The sequence below is a fragment of the Microtus oregoni genome, unplaced genomic scaffold, assembly GCF_018167655.1.
Source record: "Microtus oregoni isolate MIOR12 unplaced genomic scaffold, Mior012 000010F_ref0000083, whole genome shotgun sequence".
Classification (NCBI taxonomy): Eukaryota; Metazoa; Chordata; class Mammalia; order Rodentia; family Cricetidae; genus Microtus; species Microtus oregoni.
The window spans coordinates 4,040,982-4,066,833 of record NW_024543069.1 but is presented as its reverse complement, the minus strand read 5'-3'; the positions used below and the strand labels follow the sequence as shown (position 1 = coordinate 4,066,833).

At 41.6% G+C, this 25,852-nt stretch overlaps 1 protein-coding gene across 3 annotated transcripts in view; it reads right to left on the bottom strand.

Moving 5' to 3' along the window:
- Window positions 1-25,852, bottom strand: part of Gucy1a1 (guanylate cyclase 1 soluble subunit alpha 1) — a 53,686-nt gene that overhangs the window by 19,093 nt on the left and 8,741 nt on the right. For 2 of the 3 annotated variants that reach the window (XM_041659222.1, XM_041659223.1), the window contains exons 2-5: window positions 10,943-11,304; window positions 5,695-5,756; window positions 2,787-2,845; window positions 176-885 (exon numbers count right to left, since the gene is read on the bottom strand). In XM_041659222.1, the coding sequence (XP_041515156.1) occupies window positions 176-885; window positions 2,787-2,845; window positions 5,695-5,756; window positions 10,943-11,197 (1,086 nt within the window). In that variant the 5' untranslated portion in view covers window positions 11,198-11,304. Of the gene's footprint in view, window positions 1-175; window positions 886-2,786; window positions 2,846-5,694; window positions 5,757-10,942; window positions 11,305-13,483; window positions 13,548-25,852 lie in introns of all 3 variants that reach the window. The other variant, XM_041659224.1, reaches the window with a different exon arrangement.

Below are 25,852 nucleotides of genomic sequence, written 5' to 3'. Positions count from 1 at the left end.
AATGAAGTAGACAAGAAAATGAACATAGAAAAAAAATGACTTCCTAAAGTTGTTTTAGAATTTTTGACAGATGTGTTACCAAAATAGCATGTGCTCATTCGTTCTGTGAGTTGTTTCCCTTAAATATTACACAACTGGCTTCATTTTTTTGACTAAAACGTTTTCTTTTCCTTACCCTTGATGATTTCTTCACAGAGTTATCCCATCTCCTCACTCGGATGACAAACTGCATGTTCAACATCGTCATGATGCCGCTAAACGTCTGGTTGATTTTGGGAGTCAGAATTTCAAAGAACTCTTCAAAGTTGGGCTTCCCTTGGAAGTCCCTCTTGTTCACCAGCCTTCTGATGCCGTTACCCAGCTGCAGGATGGCCAGGTCTCGGTCCAGCATGAAGTGGAATGGGAAGGTCTTGCAGAAGAGCGAAACAGGGATCACCAGCGAAGACTGAGGCTTGCCTGGGGACAGCGAAGGCTTGGTGCTCTTCACTTGGACAGAGTAGAGCAAATAGGGCTGGTTCACAAATTCGGCGCAGTCACTTCGGAAGCAGGGAGGCATCAGCGACACCTCCACGAGGCTTTCGTACAATATGCGAGCAGCCGCTTTAATGATACCAGGGAGAAGCAGGGCTGTGGTTCTCTTGGGGAAGAAGTAGTAAACATTTAGGAAGTCATGGTCCTTGTCCAGGCATAAGATGGAGGCATCTTCCAGTCGCCCCCTCTTCTCTGCCTCTTGGCAGTGACTGCTCTGCTTCAGGAGCGTGCTGAAGCTATTCAGGAAGTCCTTCAGTGTGCCGCCAACCACGCCCAGCGTGTGCTCATCTTCCTCATAACAGATCTTGAACAGCTCCTCACCCAGCGAGTCTTTGAGCGCCTCCACGGGGACCCCTGAAAGCACACAAAAGGGTAGGCTAGCAAGTGTGTCAACCCAAACTCAGAAGGGATGACTGGCGCGACCAAACGCAACCTCCCTTGATTCGTGGTTAACTTCCTTTACTCTTTCAGGAGCGCCAACTCAACTCAAAAGCTCACACCCAACTTATCAACACAGATAAGCTTCTAGAATCCTGGGAACTCTGATTAACAATCTTCAAACTGTTTATTTTAAGCCAAGAATGACTAGGTGAGCAGAATGGACTATTTTTATCTTTCTTAACTCTAGAACAACCAGAATTCCAGGGTAAGGACCATTTCCGATGATGCCTGTCTGTCTTTCTCTTAGCGATACAACATGGCTCTTCTGGAAGTTCCAGGAGGCTGGAACAGTGTAAGAGTCACACCTGGAATTAATTTAAAACACAAGACCATTTTATCTGGAGATGATTTCAGGAGGGTCTGTTAGTTGAGTTCCCTAAGCGAATATTTGCATGAACATTGAACATCTTCTATCTATTCACCTTGAGCATCTTCTTCCCAGGCTTCTGTCTTGCCTACATATGCTGGGCACTACAGCTTTCATTATTTCTATTGAGAATATAAAATAATGACATCATTTCCCCCTTCCTTTCTTTCCTCCAGATCCTCCCATATACCCTGCCTTTCTCGCTTTCAAATTCATGACCTCTCGTTTACATACACTGTCGCTGCATGCACATGTGCATCTGTATATATAGCTACAAGTCTAAATAGAAACTGCCCAGTCTGTATAATACTATTTGAATGTGAGTTTTCAGGGCTGAGCATTTGGTACTGGTTGATGAGTTAATTGGCCTGCTCTTATCCCAGGAAGACTATTTCTCCTACGCTGGGATTCCTCAGTTGCCTGCAGTTCTTCGCAGAGGGTTGAGGCTTGTGGGCTTCTCTTCATTCATTTTGGCAGGCCCACTGTCCTTATGCAGCTCATGTTTAGGCAGACATGTTGCTGAGACTTTCTGAGTCTAGCTTCTTATATTGCTAGGAGACACAATCTTACAGCAAACTCTCTGGTCCATTGACTCTTCCCATCTTTCTTCCACCTCTTCTGTAATGTTCCCTTACATATCTTAGCGACTCCCAGCCTGTGCTACATACATGAATGCTTTGTAGATGTTCCATTGGGACTGGATTCCATGACTCTATAATTTGATTGGTTGTGGGTTGTTTTTTTTTTGTTTGTTTGTTTTTGTTTTTGTTTGCAATTGGTCTCCATCTATTGCAGAGAAGTTTCACACATTTTTCTCTTGTAAAATAGGAGACAATGCTACCCTCTTGGAGGAATATTGTGTGCCGTGGAAATTATTTTAGAACAGTGTCTGTATCTTCCAAGAATGGCTCAGTACAAAGTAGCTGTTGCTAACGTTATATTTCATAAACGCAGTACTTGTGCAAGCCTGTAGCCTCTCGTTTTCACACCCATATTCTGAAAGGGCTCGCCAGCAGTCTCCCCTCACCTGTCTTTGCCCTGGAGCTAATTATTAATGTGGGAACTCTGCCAGACTGTTTTCCCATGAGTACTTCCAACCTTTGAAAATACTCTTTAATCTGCTTTGTGGAACAGATTTTTTGTATGCAAACGAGGAAGACATGGTTTGGATTAAGACCACAGCCTGTAAATGTGAATGCCTGTGAATCAGCTTCCCACACAGCCTTATCTGCTTCTCAGTAAATAAACAGTTTAAAAAGAGGAAATGTTTGAGGACTCACAAAAACATACAGTATACAAAGGGTTACTCTGCATTAGTACACAGAGTTCAAACACTTCATGCTAGAATCGCTAAGCAATAAATTCAAAAATGTTGAGAAAAATATTAATTATTCAGGAATGTGGTATATGTCCTAATTTCATATATTTAAACAATTTTATTTATTACCTGCTGCAATTGCTTGCTCCGCAATTATTTTTTCAAGGTCTTCTTTTTCTGAAGATTTCCTGGAAATAATTAATTATCTTAAATTATAAACTGATTAAATAAATGCTGGAAATTCAGATTATATACAACATATAGATAACATCAGTTAATTATTTTCCAGAAACAAATCTTGACTTGCAGTATATGAAACAAGCAGTTAGAAACAACTCAAGACACTTTTGGGAAGACCCCAAAGTATACATAGTGTGGAGAGTCTTATAATTCCTCACCAGGCTTCTTTGTCTCTGTGGTTCACTTTACAGAAGCCATTGAGAAAGAGAATTTACACTGGCAAGTCACCAGGAGGATGACAAGCCACTGTTAAATGGCAGAGGAACTGAATTGTCTATGGAGGGCCTGGGTCCCACCCCTTACCACCAATATAAATAAATAAAAAGATACTAATATGTTCTCAAGGGGCTGATTGTCTGAGATAAAAATCTATCTATGGTGAATTTCACTGTAGTTCCATGTTGTCTTTTCCTGAAGCTAAAACATAAAATACAGGAGTCCTTGCTGCTGAAATTAGGGATCTTTATATCAGATGTTATTCCTCCATGCTTATACCTAGTCTTATATGTTAACTAGTTTCAAATCTATTTTTCTCATCAATTATTGCATTCTAGATAAAGGAATCTTAAAACAAAGATAGCACACATGGGCATCAATAGGAAGCTGAAATAATTTCAATTGGGCCATCTTTATATTTTTTTAACTGTAGAAAAAATTAGGATTTATTTATCTTATTTATCAGATAATTTGCTATAAAAGTATGATTTTCCTTTGGATTTTTAGATTCTTTTTCTGTATGTCTAGTTTTTGTTGTCATAGGCTAAAATCAGCATCTTCTTCATTTTTTTTCTGTAGTTCCTAATTGATCATTTATACTTTTTGACATTTCTGTGTGTAAGAACAACATGTTCTTCATGCCCACTGATGCTCAGCCATCGAGAACGTCGTTGGCTTCGTTCACTGACTGGACAACTTTGTGAGATATCGTTGCCTAGTTGCTTTCTGAAAACTCCTCATTATGGTGACTGATGATGGGCACTTTTGCCAAACTATTCAAGAGCTTTACAAGTATCAAAGAATCTATTTAATTGCGAGGTTCAGCTTACCATTGGCTGAGCCAAGTTTAAATGCAGGTATAGTTCTCTATTTTAAACAGCCTTTCAATAAAACATGATACAATTTAAGAAGTTTTAGGAGTAAATATTTGCAGGAGGAAAATGGCCCAGAGCACAGCCCTGTTCCATAGAACTGTGATGCCTCTGAGTACGGACAGTGCTGGCTGGGATACTTTATCCAAATGGACTTGGGATCATAGTACAACCCTGTGCCAAATCTGCATGTGGAGACTCGCAGTCCCTTTGTTAGCCAAACCACTATCACACCAAATACTTATTTTTCCTTCCTTTTTTTTTTTTTATTTAGGCATATTTTTCCCCCTAAAAAGTAAGAGTGAGTCTCCTAGGTTTAATTCTGCCATTTCCTCACACTCACACTGTCGGATAAAAGCAGAGTGTTGAGCGTTGTCATTCCAGACAGCAGCAAGGACCTCTAAACTAAGTATCCCTTGTTTAGCAAACACAGCTGACAGGAAGACTTGGGAGCAGCCAGTAGAGGCATCCATCACACCACACACACACATACACACATACACACACACACACCAGTTGTGAATTCATCCACCTCTAGTGAAAGAAGTGGGGGAGGGACGGCATCAAGAGGGGGTCACAGTGACTGTATTAGATAAGAACTGGGCTTTGTCCCTTCATTCAAGGCAAGTGGACGGCTTCATGCGTTATTTGTGTTCTGCTGGTTTTTAAGTCCCAGAAATAAGCTGCATGAAACAGGTTTTTAGGTGTTTTCATCTGCTGGCAGATCAAGGATAGCACAAACACGTGAGACTCCAAGCAAGCGAGGGACAGAAGCACACAGAATTAAAGGAAGGCGAAGGAGCCAGAGCCACTCCACACCAGCAGGCAGAAGGGAAAACCCTACTGCACCAACTGGGTCATCATCATGAATAAGCATTCTCTTTTCCTTAAGAAAGGATTTCCAAATGAAAGGATTCTGAGGGCTCTCCTACAGGGTGCACCGCAGAAAACAAATCTCCATCCAGCAGCAGGGATGTTTCAGAGCACAAAGGCCTGAGAATAAATCTCAAACAAGCTGACTGCCAGGGAGCCAGGGACGTGCGCAGACAGCCCCAGTAGCGCAGAAAGATTGACTCCTGGCTATCTTATCAGCATGTCTGGGAATTGTGGGTAGAGGCAAAGGCGCCTCTGGGATGCTTGTCAGGTCTGTCCTATAAACAAAGCTTCTGTCAGACAAGGATTCACACCCTCCTGGGCAGTTTCCGACTCTTGCTTGGCTCAGCCCAGCTGCCTGTCTGAAGTCTGGCTGCAGCTACTCGGCAGGAAAATCCAGCCCAGACAATCCAAGAACAGACAACGTGCTTGTGGGGAGGAAGGGTGAATGAAGGTGTTTGTACATTGTGCCCACTGTGGTGTTGGCATGCAAAACTCCTATGCTCTCTGCAAATTTGCACTCAGAATAAAAAAATAATTATATTATTCACAAATTAAATATGGAGAACAGGGGTACAGATTTATCCACCAGAAGCTCATGTGACCAGCCTTATTAAAAAAAAAAGTAAACAAAAACCTAACAATACAAAGCAGATTTTTTTAAAAGCACCAACCTTCCAACTCTGACGAACCTTTAAAAGTGAGTGGTGCATTTATTCAGTTCAACTCAGAGATATAACAGAAATCCAGCACGAGCCAATATATGCAGTAAGGATGCATCATTTTGAACAGTGTCTCCATGATGGGGGTTCATTCAGCTAGAGGGGCTCACTCACCTGTCTTCTTCAATTTTATGCTTTGCCAGAGTTCTCTGAAGTGCAAGGTTCAGTCGCTCAAACTGGAAATACAAAGAAATATTTGCAACAGTTTCCTTAAGGTTTCTCATAAGGGAATGGGGACTTTCACTGGACAGCAAGGGTGGTGCATTTGCCGTGTTGGGAACTGAGACTTCTTTCCCACGTGTTTTTCAATCCTGGGAAGAATCAGTGAGCTCAGACTATTTTGCGTTTGGTTGTGTAGGGGTCCCAAGGCCGTAAGTCTCACAGAGAGTTCAACTTAGTCTGACCTCAAACAGAAAATGTCAGGTCCTCTGCAATGCACGAATCCATACCATCTCTTCCTCCTGGCCAAGAAGTCTCCCTGGACACACTGCCAATATTTCAGCTGCAGCTCAAGCCAAACACGCTGTTCCCCTCCACAGTTCACCACGGACTACAGTGCCTTTCCCACACTCTGCTCACATTTCAGACTCTCCTCAAAACATCTGCAGTTATCTCTGCTTCCCTTTTAAGTCCTCAACTTCATCTGTCAACAGGATTGTTTATTTCAAGTGTCATGGGTCTACCTCAACTATACCAATTTCCAGGTTCTGAACTAACAATCCTTACCAATCATTGGTACTCTTACTCTCTTTCATTGTGTTCTGAGAGTTTGAGTTTTTCTTTTTTGTGAAACGTACATAGGCAATGCTCCCTCCCATAAACACTTTTGGATTCTCTTTTAATGTATCTTTGCTTCTACTTAATAAATGTCAAGGGGGACACTGACAAGAAATGTTCAGTTTTGCAACTTGAATGAAAATCGCAAATGTCTAGGCGTGGAGACATGATCATTGATTCTTATTTTCAGTTTACACAGAGGAAAGTCAAGAACTTTCTGGATAGGGTCCAAGTTGGGAAATTCCTTTTGCCTTAATCTATTTATATCTCTCATCAAGTTTCCACTAGCCACAGAAGGCAATGTTAAAAAAAAGTAGCAATCGTTTTTTCATAAAGGACTTTGAGTTTTAAACATGCAGATCAAGCTTAGAAAATACATATAAAATATATTCAAAGAAAACATAACCCCTCAAAACAAATTCCAAGAGATTTTAAATTTATAGTATAGCGTAAAGTTTTTGATGGTTCGGGAATGGAGAATGGGGACCCATCTGTGACAGGATGAAGAAAAACAGGTAAATGTACCAAAAGGTAGACTCTGAGTATGTCTTGATGACCCTGTGACAGCAAAGAGCCTGAGAGATAACAGGTGAGCAATAGGCTCAGAAGGGAACAGGTTGGCGTACTTCCCAGTAGTCTTACATGCCAAGGTAAGAGAAAGGCCCAATGCAACTTATGAGAGTATTAAGGAGTGTTCCAGGCAGGTGCCTAAGAAACTCATTTTCTCAAGAGCCTTCCTCGCCGCAGTTAGTCTACATTACTAGCTATAGACGCCAGTGTGATACAAACCAAAGAAACCACAGACTTCTGAGAATTCTCCATTCTGAGGAAGATACCCATGTGAGGAACAGATCATGGCAGGGAGTAGGGTGCAGCTTCTCTGTGCAGGAGGTCTTGATTTTCCTTCAGTGTTGCTACTCAAGCAGTTTTTCACTTGTTTTCTGGCGTAGAAGCCCACAGTGAACAAGAAAAGTCCATTTTGCCCATCTCTATCAGCTCTTGATCAGAACCCTTTGATGGACCATGAAGGAAGGAAGAAAATGCTGTCAATAGGAAATTGGTCCTTTCTCCTGTGTGGTGCTATTGGCGACATCTTTCTCTCACTCTCCAATTTCAAGTACCCCCTCTGGTGCACTCTTTGGCTGGTTTTAAAGCTCCTCCCCTTGTGTTTCCAGTCCTTCCTATGGTCTCCAGTGTCTTTGTTGGGTCTTTCCTCCTAACATGTGTTACGGGAGGTCCTCCCACTCCTCCAGCCTATCGCTGCTGAGATACCAGCCCATTGGGGCGTGGTCTCTCTCCCTTTAAAAAAGCTGCCACTTCCCTCTCCTCTCTCTCTTCACTTCCTGCTCCGCCGGCGACTAGACTCACTTCCTGGTTGTGCAGAGGGCTGACAGTGATCTGTAAGTTTTTTCCCCTTTAAATAAATACCACCCTATTAATCATAATTCCAAACTGGTGTGGCATTGTTTATGACTTACGCCTTCAAACATGCACTGGCATAGTAAGTTGGACAGGAGTAAACTCAATGCATTTCTCCAACATTGCTAGAGATGGTGGAACAGATGCTTTTTTGGATTTTTTACTTGAATCAGACAGATCTTCCTTTAAAAGAAGCAATGGATTCTTAAGAGAACATGAGTAGAATGTTACAGTGAACGTCTGCGGGACTATAATTTGTCTTATAACAATGCTGTATTTGGTGGCTTCTTCTATGCCAGACAAGCCCAGAGCCTGACATGAGCACCAGGCATCATTCAAGAGAGTTTGCTATGGTAACGTACAAAATGGCCTTGGCCCCATAGTTAGAACAATGGAATAAAATACAGCAATAACTAAGTCTATTGATATGGTACACAAGTTGTTAACACTCCCTAACAAAAGAAATTGGGAACGGGATAGGGACTCGATCCCTCCCTGGGATTCCAGTAATTTTTTTTTTCTGCTGTCCTATAAATGTGCTTGATCTTGGGGGATTCAGGAGTCTAAAAGAGGTAGAAGATTAATTTAAGAGACTCTTTATTTCACTTTGAGAAGTCCTCACTCGCCTTGTGTTTAGACTTTTGGATGATACAGCTGTTTGTGGACTACCTATAGTCTCATTAGTAACCCTGATAAGCTTATCAGTTCACAAAACTGTCCTTGGACGGAATTCTTATATTCATCTGCAGTCACTATGCCCTGTCTGGGGTAATTAGAGCATGTTACATGTCTCTCTAGGAAAAATCAGACAACATTCATTGTTGTTATTAAAGTGAATTGGTTCAAATAAAATATAAGGTTTTTCTAGGCAAAGAGTTTCCTGGCAAAGGCCTGGTGCACAAGGTGTCTTTCTTCATGTTGTATGTCTTTAGATTTCTCCAGCCAGACACTGAAGTGGTAAATATGTATGTGCAAGGGTGTTTGTCTGTATACATGCTCTACCTGTGTGTGCAGGTGGACTCCAGTGATCAAACATGGGTATTGTTCCCTGGGTTTGTTTTTGTTCTCATATTAAAGCAAGACATCTCTCTGAGTTTTGCTAATGAAGCTTGTCTAGCCGGCAAGCAAGACCGGCGAGACGCGTAGCTCCCTCAACCTTCCTAGTGCTGGGGTTAGGTTTCTAGAGCTCTGAGCATTAACCTCAGGCTCTGATGTTGCATACAAAGCACTTTGCCCACTGAGCTGTCTCCCCGGAAGACTCTTCAGAGGTCAGTGTCTTAATAAACCAATGGGTTTTAATCACAAGGATAAATTATAATGCTATGAATTACTAATGAGATAGAGTTCTCCATCACAGTTATCTCTTTCACTTTGAACAAATGATCTAACTTGATGTGCCTTAGCTGTTGCTTTTCAAGTAGAAATGGTAATTTTTCATTTGGTGATCAAGGAAGCTCCTTCAAATACAACTATTTCATTTTTTTATTAATAATTTACTAAGGCTAATGAATTTTCATTCTTGCCATCCCCTATGAGGACACAACTGAAGAGTTAAATCTGATAACCTGAAGTAAGAACTACTATTATGAATTGAATTTTGAATATCTTTCATAAGTCTATTAAAGGTACTGAAGCGAAAACGTAAGATTGAATGTGCCAACTCAAAACTTAACTCATGAAAAGCAGATGTTTTTATGAAAAGACCAAGCAGATATTTGGACAGTTGATAAAGCAGAACAGACTGATTGATACTCATTTCAGACATATTTAACAATGTGACATTTGCTGCTCTAAAACAAATGATCTTAACTGTTGGAAGAACGCCAATAAATAGTGCTAACATATTCCTCCCTACCAGAATTCCTATGGTTTGCAGTAGTCTGCCTGTTTCTTCTGGATTGTGGCAAGGAGATGAGGAGAGAAAATAGAAGTACATGGCATAGAAAAGATCTCTGAGACTTCTGAGAACTTGTGGTTGGGCAATTGCTCAAGGGATTTCCAGCATTAAAGTTGGCTATCAGTGGTTGGCAATGCAGTGGCACCTTGAGTACATAAATAGCAAAGCAAAGCAATACAGAGAACCAGGAGATGGGGACAGTGGACAGAGAACCAGGAGACGGGGACAGTGGGCAGAAATTAATCCCCAGCCATCAACCCTAGAGGCATGGCAGGTAACTCGGAACAATAATCTTGAGGAAGTTTAATAACATGTGAGAGAATGTTGACAATGAAAGACAAGAAAATTATTCATGAGCAAAATGAAATAGCAACAGAAATCAGTAAAGAAAATATTGAGCACCACCCCTTTTGCCGCCCTCTACTTCACTCTGTCTTTGAGGAAAACCTCCAGGACTACAATATAAGTCACTTCCATGGGAAGGGCTATGTCTCCCCGTCTCAACATAGCTGAGTATCTAATGACTGGCATTGGGAAAAATGATTAAATATTTGCAGTTCAAAGGTGTTACATGCAGTAAATACCATCTTTGAAATAAATGTCTTCAACTTTCTGCTAGCTCTACTTTACCTTTTCTTGGAGCTTCACTTCTGGTCTCCCATTCCACAGGCACCACCACCTACCCCGCCCCACCCCTCCCTGGCCTGTGTTGTTAGAACAGCATTGCTCTCCCATTTAAAGGAGGTTTAATTGGGATCACACCATCCCACCTGTCTAGCATTTCCGGGGGCAAGAGTAGGGGGTGATTTCATTCAGTGAGCAGTAACACTCAGAGGTAGGCGTGACCCAGCTTCATGTTACAGATAACGGAAGCTGAGATTGGGGGGATGAAGCAAAGACTACACAAGTTTGTCAGAGTTTCATGATTTTTTGAATGAAATTCGTGTTGACTGAATAAGAGTGGATGGAGTGGATAGACGGGAGGTGGGGGAGGAAATGGGAAGAGAGGAGGGAAGAAAAACTGTGGTTGGTATGCAAAATACATGAAAAATTTAATTAAAAGAAGAAAGGAATTCAAGATATGAGACTTAAGAAGATGACCCACAATTTAGAATGATTATTTAAAAAGATAGTTTTCATATGTTTCAAGGAAATTCTGTTCGTCATGCCATTAAAAGCAAGAGACACATTTCTAAATATCTTCTCTTGGAAACCTTTTCTTTTCGAATTCTGAAACACCATTGTCCTTGTTAAAGGGAAAACACTCACCTCTGGAAAGATGAGCTTTCGGATGCTTTCTGCCAGAGTGTGGAGGTAGACTCTGTTGCGGCTTGTCTTTCTTTGGGGAAGATTCCCTTGTGGATTCTTTTCAGGAATGTTCTGGCAGATGGGTAGAGTAGCCCGGCAGCCCTCAGAGCCTCCTGCCACCTCCTCTGTAGGCTCTGTAGGAACCTGACCAGGGGCCAGTAAGGAGAAAGGACACTCCCCTGTGATCTTGAGATCCTTAAACTTCCTGCAGAACATGATGCTCTCCAGGCTCTTCTTAGGTTTCCCGCTGACCAACTGGTGTTGGTGTGAACTGAAGAGGATCTGCTCCTTCTACCAACTCAAGGACACTGGTGACCAGGCATCTGTGGGCAGCAGGAAATCAGAACAGAACGAGGAGAGAGGTGACTTCACATGCAACACAAAGCTCGGCACATAAAGGAAGAGTGTGCAGTCATACAAGGGGAAATGGCCAATGCAGTACCCACTGAAGAGAAGCACATTAGGAAACAACTTTAACATGTGCACATTTCAGTATACTTCAGCAGAAAAATACTTGCCTAGAGTAAATTAAAAATCTTTAAAATAAAATCTTGTCTTCCCTAAATGTCCCTGGCACAAACTACCGATTTCCACCTTTGCAATCCATTTGTTTGTTTGATTTCACAAGGATAAAACATTACAGTCTTCGCTTCATTAATGCTAGAAGTATTTCATTTCATTGCATCCTGTCTAAGCACCAGAATAGTACAAAGCCAATGTTTCCCTTACATATTTCAATCGATGTTTATTTCACACACATGGAGAAACTATCTGGATGGGGGGAGAATGGAACGTAGGATCAACTCGACTTTAGTTAGCTGGTGTTGGGTCAAAACTTTCGGAATCTGACCCCAAGCAATGTATTTCTTACACATTTAAATACAGAAAAACTCTGGGAAAAAAAGTTTCCACGTGACAATTATCACAACAAAGCTTTAGCCATGGCTGCATCTGAGACTCCATTGCAGAGTGTAGCCTTCAGCAGAACCCCTTTTACACAAATGATCATGAATGTATTCCAATAAAGCTTTTGCATATCAGACTGAGTATCAAGGAATCTGGACCACAGGCTGTGACTTGCTGACTCCTGGCTCTAAACAGCTCTAAATCAATGGCACCATTTGAATCCAAATGTAAGGATAATGTTGCTCTTCTTTGCCCTCTCGGTGTGGGAAGTCCTTCTGTTGTATATGTGTTGCTTTTAATGGTTAATGAATAAAGAATCTGCCTTGGTCTGTGATAGGGTAGAGTAGATCTAGGCAGGGAAAACTAAACTGAAGCTGGGAGAAAGAAGGCGGAGTCAGGAGAGATGCCACGTTGCCACCAGAGGGGAAAGACGTGAGCTCCCAGCTAGAACCTTGTCAGTAACCCACGAGCCTCGTGGTAAAATATAAAATAATGGAAATGGGTTAATTCTAGATGTAAGAGCTAGCTAGCAATATGCTCAAGCTATTGGCCAAGCAGGGATTTAAATAATATAGTTTCTGTGTGGTTATTTTGGGAGTCTGGGCAAGCCTGGAAACATACAAGTGGCCTCTTACAACCCTCTCCTCTGTTTAAAGGAGGTGGATCCTATGTGGTTATGAATGTTTCCAAAGATAATTTAAGGTGTCACACTTGCTGGGCAAGCACGCTGCTCTTGCACTGCATCCCAACACATAGATGTTTGCAGTTCTAGGGGAGAACCTAGCAGATCACATGTTCTGGAGAAGCACTCTCCTCCTGAGCAGCATCCAGGAGTATGGATCCACATTTGTAGAACTTGTAAGTAGATTAGAAGATAATTTAAAATACACATTTATTTCTAGAATAATAATGATGACGCTTCTATATTATTATTCAAATGAAATATCCGTAATTTAGCAACGCCTCATCTTCAGTTCTCTCTAAGTATGAACATAATAACCAGAATAGGGGACTCAAAAGTGAGACAAAGTTAATAATTAATAGATCATGGGTTGAATCTGCCAGAAATATAGCGCTGCTTCTTATAGTAAGTTATTCTAAAACATACCAGAGTTTGAGTGTTGGTTTTGGGCATTTGGCAGAATACTTCATGATAAATCTTTCCATCATACTTCATCTTTCTTCCACAATGCATTTGAACCTTGGACCCCAAGTCTAATACTTCCCTGGCTGCTCAGACTGCCTACAAAGTATATATAACCTGTCAGCTAACCTTGTAATTCTCCCTTCTTTTGAATTGCACAATGCTCCCATTTCCAGAAAATGTTCTTGGCATGGCTTTTTATTAATTTGGAAAAAGCAATGGGAAGTAGGTTGCACTTATTGAAGTTTGGCTGAGTGTTTAGCCTCATTAAATCACACATGTATAAACAAAGTAATTAGGAGTCTTCATCTGTGACTGATGAATTCGCACTGTGAAACACATACAAGGATCAACACACTTGAAACCTCTGTGTGTCTTGGGTTTGCCAGGAACACAGGAGACATTCTTTCACTAAACTAGAGATTATTTTTATGTGTGATGTCAGCACTCACTTCAGAAAGAGTGTGGTCACTTGATGGGGTCAGTATAGAGCTTGCTGGGAAGAGGGCAGATATGCTAAGGAAAAAACAAATTAAAATAATAAGTTTAATGACAATGGCTTGGCAACCAGTGAGATCATATGTTCTCACAAACTTGAAAGAGTTTCTTGCTATCCTAAAAGCTGATTATTAAACAACCCCCCTCCCAAATATTAAATGTCTCTTATTTTCCCTGAGAGATTAACTCTTTATTGATGATATAGTAAGCCCTCTATGGGTTTATGTTAAAACCCAGGGTATTTTGTTGTTCAGATAAGGGCAATCTTCATCATAAACTCTAACATTTCGTTAACCATGAAAACTTGGCTGCTGTCAATGGTTTCATGCAGACCCGAGAAGAGAGCTTCTTGGTCAGCTAACGACAGGTGTTGCTCTCTCAGCAGCAATTGAAGAGCAGATTTCAGACTTAGCAGAAGCTCTGAGGAAGGTGCAGTTTAGGAACGAGGCCCTCCACCTGAAGAGAAAGCATCGGCTGTGTCCAATGTTGATTGTATAAGGCCTAGACAGGCCTGTGACTTCAGCGGTATACCCATTTTAACATGGACCACCAAAGTTGAGGGTTTTAAGACAAGCCAAAGGGAGAGGGGCTCAAAAATATCAGATTTCTACATCAGGGTACAATTTGCACCCCCTCGTTACAGACTGCAATCCTTTATAAGTAAAAGGAAGGACAACAGTGACTACTGAGGTGGATGGGAAGAGTCAAAGTTCTTCAACCTTCACAACTAGGGAAATGCCGCAGGGTTATCTCAAACAGAGCGATCTAATCCGCAGTGGGAAACACTTAGGGAATTTCTCCTGGAGTCAAAACAAGATGATTAGAAAAATTGGGGAGCATGTCCAAGTCTCCCCAGTATTGCTATTTCTTTAAGGTGCTACCCCATAGACTTTTTAGCTGGATCATTTCTCTCAGAGCAACCGCTGTCTCTAGCTACTCATTTCCTGAAAGGACAGGGCTGTGACTGAGTTTACTTTCGCTTATCACGTCTATTTCCTGGGCTTCAACTTTCTGGCTTTGTTGTTGTTGATGACGATTTATCTGTTATTTATTTCTGTTTTTGCATTCCAATCAAAGTCTCCTCTCCTTCCCCTTTTTCCAGTGCCCCCCCTTACCCTCTCCTCCACCCCTCTTCCCTCCTTGTATCTCTCAAGATACAGGCCGGCTTTGCCAGGGAGATCAGCCAGCCACCATGTATCAAGCTGCAGTGAGGCTAGACTCCTCCTCTTCTATTAAGGATGGATGAGGCAGTTCAGTAGGAGGAGAAAGTCCCAAAAGCAGGCAACAGAGTCAGAGACCCTGCTCTCACTGTTACCAGGCAAGTGATGGAAACAGAATTAGAGACCCAGAGCCAAACATTAGGCTAAGCTCTGGAATCCTGCAGAAGAGGGGAAAGAAGAATTTTAAGAGTGGCGTCAAGGCACCACAAGAAAACCCAGAGAATCCATTATTCTGGGGTCATAGGGACTCACAGAGACTGAACCAACAACCAGGGAGCCTGCATGGGACTGACCTAGGCCCTCTGCATATACGGTATAGTTGTGTAACTTGGTCTTCATATGAGACTCTTTTGCAGTTTTATTTCTAAGAAATGACTGCAACTTCCTTGTTAAGTCAATCAATAATGCTTGCAAGACGAACCTCAAGATTCTCTTGCCTTTTAAAAAAATTAAATTCTTAATTTGTTTTTTCCTTTACATAATTTTGACCCACACTGTCATTAAAATCTCTAGATGCCCTTCTACCTCATTTATTCTGTTCCACAAATCTGACCATCTTGCTGAGCAGTCTTTACGACACAGTGGCCCAGTGACAGCCAAAGGCACTCTTTGCTCTCCCAGAGCCCATGCTCTGTGGCTCTGGACATCTGGGACATTGGTTCCCAGAGACAATGCTCGGTGCCGTGGGAATGCAAATCAGGGCCCAGCTTCACTCATGTGAAAATACCTTCATTAAAAATAGCATGCTTGAATAGTAAGATGCCATGTTTAAGAGCCTGCAGTCATTCCAGGCTGACTCAATTAGGGCATCTATCAAGGAAAGCAAGGGGAGAAGATGAAAGCTTAAACGAACATAGGTCACCATTGAGCAGGCTTCTGTGATTAAGGAAAACGAGCAAAAGTTCCACAGTATGGTGGGCATCAACTGGACAGAGAATCCAAAGTCAGTGTGAATGACTGACTTCATTTCTGGAAGATTGGTGGAGATGCATAATGGAAGCCGGGTGAGAGTTGCACAGATAAGAAAGCCAAGGTGGGCTGAATGCAGACTCTGAGGATGAAGGTGTGGACCAACTCCACAAAGGTTTGCTGGAGAAAAACCACAGGTCATGGTCAGGTCTTGAGACTGAACCCTAAATAAATCCACTGAAGTTTCTCTCTCTGCAGGCCATGACGTGCAATCAATATAGAAAATAATGTCCTTGTTTACCTTGGTTATTTGATTATAATGACATTCAAAATCAGGTTTCTGGTAACATATTACTCCTTGTATTACATTTTATGAGAGTTGGGGCACATCAGTTCATCTGACAAAATTCTTTGTAATTTTTAAACTTAAGATAATAATCCTGATTCTTGTGAGCCTGAGACAGGAGAACCATGAAACAATGGTATGAAACACTGCAACCTTATCACCAAAGAAAACAAAACAAAATGCATTTTAACTCTATAAATTTCCAGATTTCTTGTCTAATGTTCAAATAGACATTGAGCAGCTCTACAATGTGAATTGACTCAGAAGACCGTGGGTAGAGGCAAGTTTCTGCGTGGAGTGGAGTGCACAGACGGTCACACCAGATCCCCCATCTCAGAAGTACACATTTTCCTCTCCTCCCCACAGTCTTCACACTCACAAAACCATTTCTTTTCATGTTTTTCTCCTCTTTTCCTTGAAATCAAAGCCTATAGTCCCTGTTGGATGATTTGCACCAGAATTCAGCATTTGTCTTTTAACTAAGCTTAAGAATTGCCTTTTAGGATTGTTACTGCCTTATTAGGGCTCATAGATAACGTGAAGCTTTTCCTCTAAGTATTTCCTTCCCAAAAGGTTTATGTATTTGCAGTGTGGAGGTTTGCCGTACTCAGGATGGTTCTGCCAGATAGGATGCATCAGCAAAGCTTCTTCCCGGTTTATCAAGTTCCACTTTTAATGGAGAACACTGTCAGTTGATGACAGCTGTGGGAGGGAGAGGCAGCTTTGTTCAGGGATGTTTCCCCTGAGCGGCTACTCATGTACTAGTAGCTGGTCATCCAGCCATGCACACGAAGGTTATTTATTGAAATATTAGATTTTGATATTTATATCTCACGTAATATTGATATATTTAATTGGGGGTTACATGTCTGTCATGTAAGAGAACAGAATTGATACAGAGGTTGAGGAAGTCAAAATTAACTGGGAATTGATTTATTTAGAAAGAAAATCCTAAATGAAGAGACAACAGGTAAACTCATGGTTCTTTTAACACAGCTGAAGGGGAACACTCAAGATGAAGTAATCCCACACTAGCTCCAAATAGGGTGTGATAAGGGGTTCTTGGGGAACTCACAGAGAACAACAAGGAACAGAAACAGGCACTAATATCTAGGTTTGAGAGTGGGGAGGGGAGAAAGGAAGAGGAAGAGAAAGAGGTATGCATGTACCTTTTGGTACCCAAAGCCACACCCAAGCTGGTCCAGCCTCTCAAAGGCCATTGGCTGAAGGAGGTTCCCCCATCACCCTGGGAACTTTTTGTGAGTACCTTGGCAAAATGAATCCAAGTGACATAGCCATGGCTAATTCACACTTTAATGCACTATTGGAAGTGAAAACTTTTCAAACATGATCAAGACCTGATTAATCAAGTGATGGGCTTGGCCACAGCGAGTACACCAAAAAGTGTCTGGAAAGAGCAAGGATAAACATGTCAATCACAGAGTGGGAGAGGTGCCAGTGAGGTCTCAAAGGCCTCAAGAGGATGCCCTTCCAGAGACTGCCTGGTGGCTCAACCACTGTCCAGCAGGTCCTGTGAACAACTGGAGCTTCTTGAACAGGCAGGTCAGCAGCACAGTTCTTTCTGATCCTTAAGGCAGAAAATGAACTTTGGTTGCCAATACTGGGACAGTGTAATACATTTCCCTAAGGTTCATGCCAGGACCAAGCTAGTAGCCGACAGAAAATGCTAGCACAAATCCAGTTCATTTTGAATATTTATGCAATGCTTAGTTCTGAAGGAATCATGACCAAAAGTGCGTTTGGCTTGTTAACATTTACTTAAGGTGTATATCTAGATACTAGTAAGGAATGTGTGGAGAAGAACAGAGCTTTTTCCCACTACACTCAAAACCACAGCCTTATTGTTTAAATATTTTCTGCTTCCTCACTGATTCAAAACAGGGAACTAAAAGAAATCTGTGTGTGTGTTCACAGTAACCCTCAATTTTCACTTTTCTTTCGGTATCTTTTACCTAAAGTCACTGAATATGCACGCTCTAGAGAAGAGAAGTTTTAACCCCAATACATGTTAGAGAGCATTTGCTGTGGTCTCTTGTACTTGACAGACGACAGATGTCCCAGGGCTCTTCAGGGACAAAGGTGATGCAGGAATCCAGTTAGTCTGTGAGCACAAAGTCGCGCAGTTCACCCTGACCACTTTCCTCAGCTTAAACGCAGAAATGCTCCTCCTATGGACTCTCTAATTCTAGCTTAGGGCCTCACAAAGGCTGGGTAAGTGCTCCCCCACTGGCCTACACACATTGGGTCTCCACTTAATTCTGTTGAGTTCTATAGGCAGTCAATGACACCGTGAAACACCCGTTTTCTCCCCTCTTTCATGGCACGTCATCCAGGAAACACAGTGCATGCTCCCTATGGCTCAAACCCTTTGAAAAGCTCCTTGAACAATTTCCTCTGTTACTGAACATGCAATGACTATAACTCTCATTGGTACACATGTTAACCTTCAACTATCTTCTCCAAGCAATATACGGAAGAAAACACCAGCAATAAAAATTATAAAAACAAATAAAATTAAGCTAGATCAGAACCTAAAAGTTACACTACCTCTGAGGAGCAGGGTTGGACACAGGTTGTTATAAATTCATTTTTAATTCAGTCAAAATTCAGCGACTGTGAAAAAATGATTTCCTTTTATATTCCTGAAAGGCTAACACGAATAGTGCATCCTCACACTAACTTCCCTGAAGGGCCATCACAAAGGCAGAGTGGGCGAGAAATAGATTATGGACAATGTATAGAAGAAACATCACTTTCAGGCAGCAACCAACAGGTTAGGTAAAAAGCCATCTAGAAACAGGCAGAATTTGAGTATCAGTATGAAGGTAACCAGGTTTAGACACAAAGACACTGGCAAAGGACCACAGAAGAACCGCCCAGTGAAGGCAGGGATGAAGGAAGCTGTGGGAAAGAAGCAGGAAAGGATGGCTGCTGGAGATAATGGGAAATTAACTGTGCATGAGATGGCAGCTAAGGAGCTCCAAGGACCACAGTGGCTCTGGGGCTCCGTCCAAAGAGATAACAAGGGCATTAATAGAAAGGGGTAACAGAAGGAACTCAGGAGATGCTAACGGCTGGGGAACTGTCTTTCTGTTTATGTGGCTTTTGGTTGTTAGGAGAGTATTTAGGGAGAAGTGCATTTGAATACGGAAGACTTTCCTTCAAGAGGAACTCACTGGAGACTTTACCCTGTGGCCCTCCCCCAAAGGAAGCTAGAGAATGCAGAACTTTAATTCAAGGTCCAAATGTGACATACAGAGAAACAAAAACAGCTAAATTTAGGCTCTGGGACTTGGGGTGTTTAAGGATTAGAAGAGAGACGTTATGAGTAAGTCATAGAAGTCGCAATAAGCAAAGCATAATGGGAACAAACACAAAAAAGGGAGACGTGTTCGAAAAGAGATGGGTGGGGCAAGAGAGCCAGGAGTTTGAGGGCATTGTTAGTGTTTCAGATTGGGAAGGAATGCACAAACTGAAACAATAAAGTTGAGTATTCATAGTGGGGTGGACTGAAAGGAAGGAAGGAATCAAGATGAGCACACTGATACCATAACTAAGGGCAGCTTGCTGTGAGTACTTCATTGACAAACACAAGTTCAAAAGAAAATATTTTTAGGATAGTAATTCTCTTTTATTTGTCCACAGTCATCATAAATAAAAACAATTATTATACCGTAACCTTCAACAATATATGTACAGCCATTAATTCTGACCAAGTTGAAGAAAGTCACAAGATACTCTCAGCTCCAGCTCTACCAATGAGAACTAACCATTCTTCACCATCATCAACAGAAGCGTGACTTCTTGTGCAAAGGAAGGATGACTCCTCTCACCGCGTCTACCCATCAACACTGTGACACCGGTGCCATTGCGCTCCACTAAGAAGAAACTTGACAGAGAAAGGATGTCTGGATTTTATGTGCACGGAGAATTGTTTGTGTGTAAATTCAGAAGTGATCCATGAAGCAAACATGAACCAAGAAGAAAATGTGGAGGGAGTTCAGGTCACAAGAGTAACATAGAAAAGTCCATTGTAACTTTAATCGTAAGAGTAAACAATTGGGAAACGGCTCGAAATATCAAATGTTTTTACAATGCAGAATAACTAAAGCATCTGTATGCTGCTGCTAACCAAATAGTACCGTTACACTAGCTTGACATTTTTATAAAATTTTAAGTACTCCCTACAACATGATGTATCTTTTCCAATTTTACATGTTTATTCAAGAGAAATATAAACACATGTTCAAATATAGATTAGTGTGTAAATGTTCATACCGGCTTTACTTGTATTCATGGATAAGCCCTCTCTCAGTCCCTTCAGTTTTATTTGTAAGAACCAAAAATTGAAAGCACTTCTAATGTCATCACTGTATAAATAAAATATTGTGCAGCCAGCCACCCATGAATGGGAATATTACTCAGAGGATGTGCACTTGACCAAACAGACAGATTTCAGAATCATCATTGTGAGTGAGTGAGACCACACACAAGAGGACAAACTGTGAAGTTATTTTTATATAAAACATGGGAACTAAAACAAATCTCCAAAAACATACAGCAGAATTCCAGCTGCCTGGAGACGAAGGAGATGGGAGGGATGGAAGGAGACAGGACCCAAGGACGTTTTCAAGGAGCTCAAAGGGTCTGTTATCTTGATTTCAGCCATTGCTTTTCAGGTATACCTGGCTACACGTGCAGTTCATTGTATATTATTTTTGCATGACCGAGCTGCTTACAACAATAACAACTCCCAGGACTTAAGAAACCTGTGTTCCTTGATCACAGGGAAGAAGGCTACTTCCTACGCCCTAGCCCCTCACAGCAACCTCCTGCCCTCTGCCCCTGTCCCCATCAAGGTAGCAGGAAAGAGCCTGCATGTGAGTGAGCTCTGTAGACTACAGCTTCTCATGCCAGATACTTGCAACTGCCTGGCCAACACTTATTTTGCTGATGATACTTTGGTCCTAGCCTTCTGTAGCTACAGGGCAGCTTTCCAGAGGCTATGACTTGTGAGGATGATATTATTCTAACAGAATTTATGGCTGGGCTAAATTTTCTAAACTAAATCTAGTATCTGCATTATAGGCTGGTACAATTCATCCTCAGAGGAGGTACACAGGACCAAATAGACAGATTTCATAATCACTATTGTGAGTGAGTGAGATCATGCACATGAGAGAACAAACTGTTAAAACATTTCTAATCTCCTCAACTATGTTTTTATATTCTTTAATCTCTTAATACTCTAATGAATGCTTACTAATATCCATGAATTAACATGTACATTTTGAAACCCTACATTTCTCTTATACTTACAGGAGGCAACTGCACATTATGGTTTGGTGGAATAATCAAATCATTTTAACATGTCTAAACTTAAGTTTTTTTAAAAGATATTACCATCATATTTACTTATATCTTAAGGAAATCTATTTGTGTATTCCTTATAATGAAGGTTGCACATTTGACTCAGAAGGAAGAGACAAAAATGCCCTCAGTCCACAGCTGTAGGACCTCCATCTGCCGTGACTGATGGATTTATAACACTTAAGATTCCTCATGAGACAGCACTGACATAATTCATGCAGCTCTCTGGTCCTGAGTAACGAGCTGGGCTTGCCATGTGTAATGTCTGCAGCTCCGAGTATATCTGTGGTTTCTAGTAGACCAGCATGCTACATGACAGTGATGTGTGACATTATGCAAATGGGATGGCTCAGAAAAGATGACAGAGCTTAGGTTAATGAGATCTTCAAGGCCCACGCTGCACAATATCTTTTAGAAAATTGTCACATCTTAATTGCAGTGTCAGACCAGAAATAACCACAACGTATGATACTACACACTAAAATACTCTTCAGATACATCTGTGTAATGCTCGTTTGTCATGTATTGCCAAAAACCTTCATTTGTTCAATGATAAAATATATACATTTTATTTCAAAGCATCCTATAGCATGATTGTGGATTCTTTTACCAAGTCAATAGTTACTGCTTAGAAATGGTATGCTCTTAAGTTTATAAGTCACTAATCTTATTGGTGACACTACCAAGTCCGTTAAGTGCCACATTAACTCATTGTCTGTGACAGAATCATCTTCACACGTGGTGATTCTTTCCCTTTTAAAGCCAACATTCCCTCAATGCTCTAGACTCCATCATGTCCTCCTTTCTTCAGGACCTTTCCTTGCTAACCTCTACACCTATCCTTCTCTTAGAATCTCCCATCAATTCATCCACTCATACATTATTATCCACCTGTTCATCCATTCACAGATCCCCAACAATACATCTCTGCTACAGTTACATTCTCGAGGCTGTAGTTTTAGAGATTTAGAGCAGAACCCAAGTCCATACCCTTAAAGCAAAGATTGTATGTGGAGATCAGAGTCACATGAGTTCATTTCAAGGTGAACTAATGTGTTGTGATGGGTTGGGATGGTGGCTTCAGAAGCTTGCATCGAAACCTGTGTGACATGGGCATTCTCTTTCTGAAAACATACACAAGCAGAGCTTTGTAAGACAAATAGGAAACAGTGGGGCAGAGAACTCAAGAAAGGATTTTCCAGGATAAAACGTAAGTGTGCCAAATACAAAGACGCAGGAAGAAAGAAGAATGTGATAACAACTTGCAGTGGAGGCGATTGGTCGATTGCCCTGAAGGAAGGGGAAGAAAAGGCGAAGTTGCAGTGGCAGGGGTGTGACCCACCGACGTGTTGCCAGCCTGAACTCTTTTTTTTTATTGAGAAAAGGAAAAAAAACAAGTTTCCACCTCCTCCCAGCCTCCCATTTCCCTCCCCCTCCACCCACCTTTCTCCCCCTCCTCCCACACTTCTCCCCCTACCCCCACTCCTCTCCCCCTCCCTCTCCAGTCCAAAGAGCAGTCAGGGTTCCCTGCCCTGTGGTAAGTCCTAGGTCCTCCCCCCTCCGTCCTTATCTAGGAAGGTGAACATCCAAACTGGCGAGGCTCCCACAAAGCCAGAACATTAAGAGGATAGGGAACCTGAAATGACCCTATCCTATAGCAATACTGACGAATATCTTGCATATCACCATAGAACCTTCATCTGGCGATGGATGGAGATAGAGACAGAGACCCACACTGGAGCACTGGACTGAGCTCCCAATGTCCCAATGAGGAGCAGAAGGAGGGAGAACATGAGCAAGGAAGTCAGGACCACGAGGGGTGCACCCACCCACTGAGACAGTGGAGCTGATCTATTGGGAGCTCACCAAGGCCAGCTGGACTATGACTGAAAAAGCATGGGATAAAACCGGGCTCTCTGAACATGGCGAACAATGAGGGCTGATGAGAAGCCAAGGACAATGGCACGGGGTTTTGATCAGCCTGAACTCTTAAACAGGTAGACTTGAACGCCCTTTTAAAATAGTTCTAAGTGCACAGCACACCATAAAAATCTACCAAGATTTGTGTTCACTGAACCAAGCTTCATTTATCAAAGAGGATTAATGCAACCATAGCCACATAAAAATGTACTGTGGAACCCTGGACTCGCAACCAACAGCTAGTAATCTCTGCTATGAAATGAATCACCACTGGTCATACAACAGAAACAGTTAAGCTGGTTTAATCTGGCTTGATTTAGATAATCAAAGCTTCAAACTGCTGGTGAAGAAAAATGTCCCAAACATCGCTACTAATGAAGACAACTGATAAGCTACCCCAAGGTGAATCTACTTTCTCCTAACCCCCTTTCTACCATGTGTGCACCATGTTGCTGCCCAGCACACCCATGTGGCCCTGCCTTTCTTACCCATGCCACAAGTGCGGTGGCTTCTTTCTTTCCTTAACTTTCTATTAACTTTAACAGTCTTTGCCCAGATGCCATGTTCTTGGGTGAAGGCAGTCAACATTCTAATAAAAGGCACTTTTGATCTTAGGCAAGCAATGTTATACTGGATAAAAGCTTTTCTGTGGAAGCCTAGAGGTCAAATGAAAAACATCACATCAATCCTAAGAAACTTAAGACTTAGGGCAGGACCAGGGGGACAGAAACATGGGTAAAAGTTAAACCGGGAATACCCCCCCCCCCATATGTATGGCCTTGCTCTTGGCTACGCCAACAAATGAGCCGAAGGTGGTAAGAGGTGTAAGTTAAAATGGGCTCATAGCTATGGCAGAGTAGGAAAGGGGGAAAGAAGATGCTGGAACTTCAGTTAGAACAATTTGCCTTTTAAGTAAGTGACAAACTTTATCAGGTAATACCACCAGTCCCTTCCAAACACTGCAGAATATCTAGCATAAGGCAACATAGTAAGGACATAAGAATTACCCTGAAGCTGTACAACAGAAAAAGACTCAGAAATTGATGTTGGGGCACATTCAATTATTACTTAGGGTACAACTGGAAGAGGAAGAGTGTCAACCATGATTAGTGACTGGCTTTGAAACATTTGAAGATGTGGAATTTTACCTCAATTTTCACCCAAAATCTCGTCCTATGCTAATCACAATTACAAACATGTACAGCCACTCCAGTGTAAATATACCTGGTTTTAAGTCAGCTAAAGGGGAATGTCCTGGCTCTTAGGAAGCCAAGACATGAGGAATGGTGAGTTCAAGCCAGAACAGAGTAAATTGGAGGCTAGCCTGGGCAACTTAGTGGTGTACTGTCTCAAACAAAACAGTACAAAAAGAACATCATGGAGGAAGATTAAATCTCAGCATCTCCGGTGTTAATCTTTTTATTGAGCCTATCCAAACCTCCTTTCATGTCACATATGCAACCTTCTAAATAATTCGTTCATGCTGACACTGTCACAAAGTTTATAATAGCAACTGCACAGTTTAACACATCACCTCTGCGAATGCAATATTGAAAACACTTCTCCAGTGCTTTGCTAACTCAGTGTTACAATCCCCTTTTGATTGATTTGATTTTCCTGAGAGATGCCTCAGATCCTAGAAAGCACAAATAGTATCAAACCAAATTTATTCATGCTATGTGTACATACATATCTATGATACCCTTGAATTTCTAAATTAAACACAAGAGATAGGAAACAATATATTAATATCTGTAATAATGCCTTGTCATAAAAGTTATAGAAAATTTAGGAATTATTTATCTCTGGAATGGTGTATCTAATATTTTCAGACCACTGTTAGCTGCAGATAAATGAGAGCATAAGAATCAAAACCATAGATACAAAGATTGTTGTAACATATATGAATCACGTTTGTTCAATTGCTTATAAGAAAGCATATCTGAATTTGCAGGGTGATGATTGACAACTGAGACTCTGCAGCTGACAATGTGTGTGTATGTGTGTGAGTGCGAGCCTGTGTGTATGAGTGTGTGTGTATGAGTGTGTGTGTATGTGTGTGAGTGTGTGTGTATGAGTGTGTGTGTATGAGTGTGTGTGTATGAGTGTGTGTGTATGTGTGTGAGTGTGAGTGTGTGTGTATGAGTGTGTGTATGAGTGTGTGTGTATGAGTGTGTGTATGAGTGTGTGTGTATGAGTGTGTGAGTGTGAGTATGTGGGAATGTACATGAGTGTGTGAATATGTGTGTGTTGGTGTGTGTGTGAGTGTGAGTATGCGTTTATGTGTGTATGAATGTGTATGAGTGTGTGTGAGAGTGTGCATGAGTGTGTGAATGTGTGTGTGGTAAATAACCATCCTTAACAAAAACACCCAGAATCTAAGAATTTTTTTAGTATTATGAAGACACATAAAAATCATGCAATGCTTGAATGATTGTATCCCCACCATAAGTCATAACTTAGTCCCAGTGTGATGGTATGTTGACTTGAAGATCTTTGGAATCCTTCATGAACAGAAGCCTCCCGTCTATGACCAT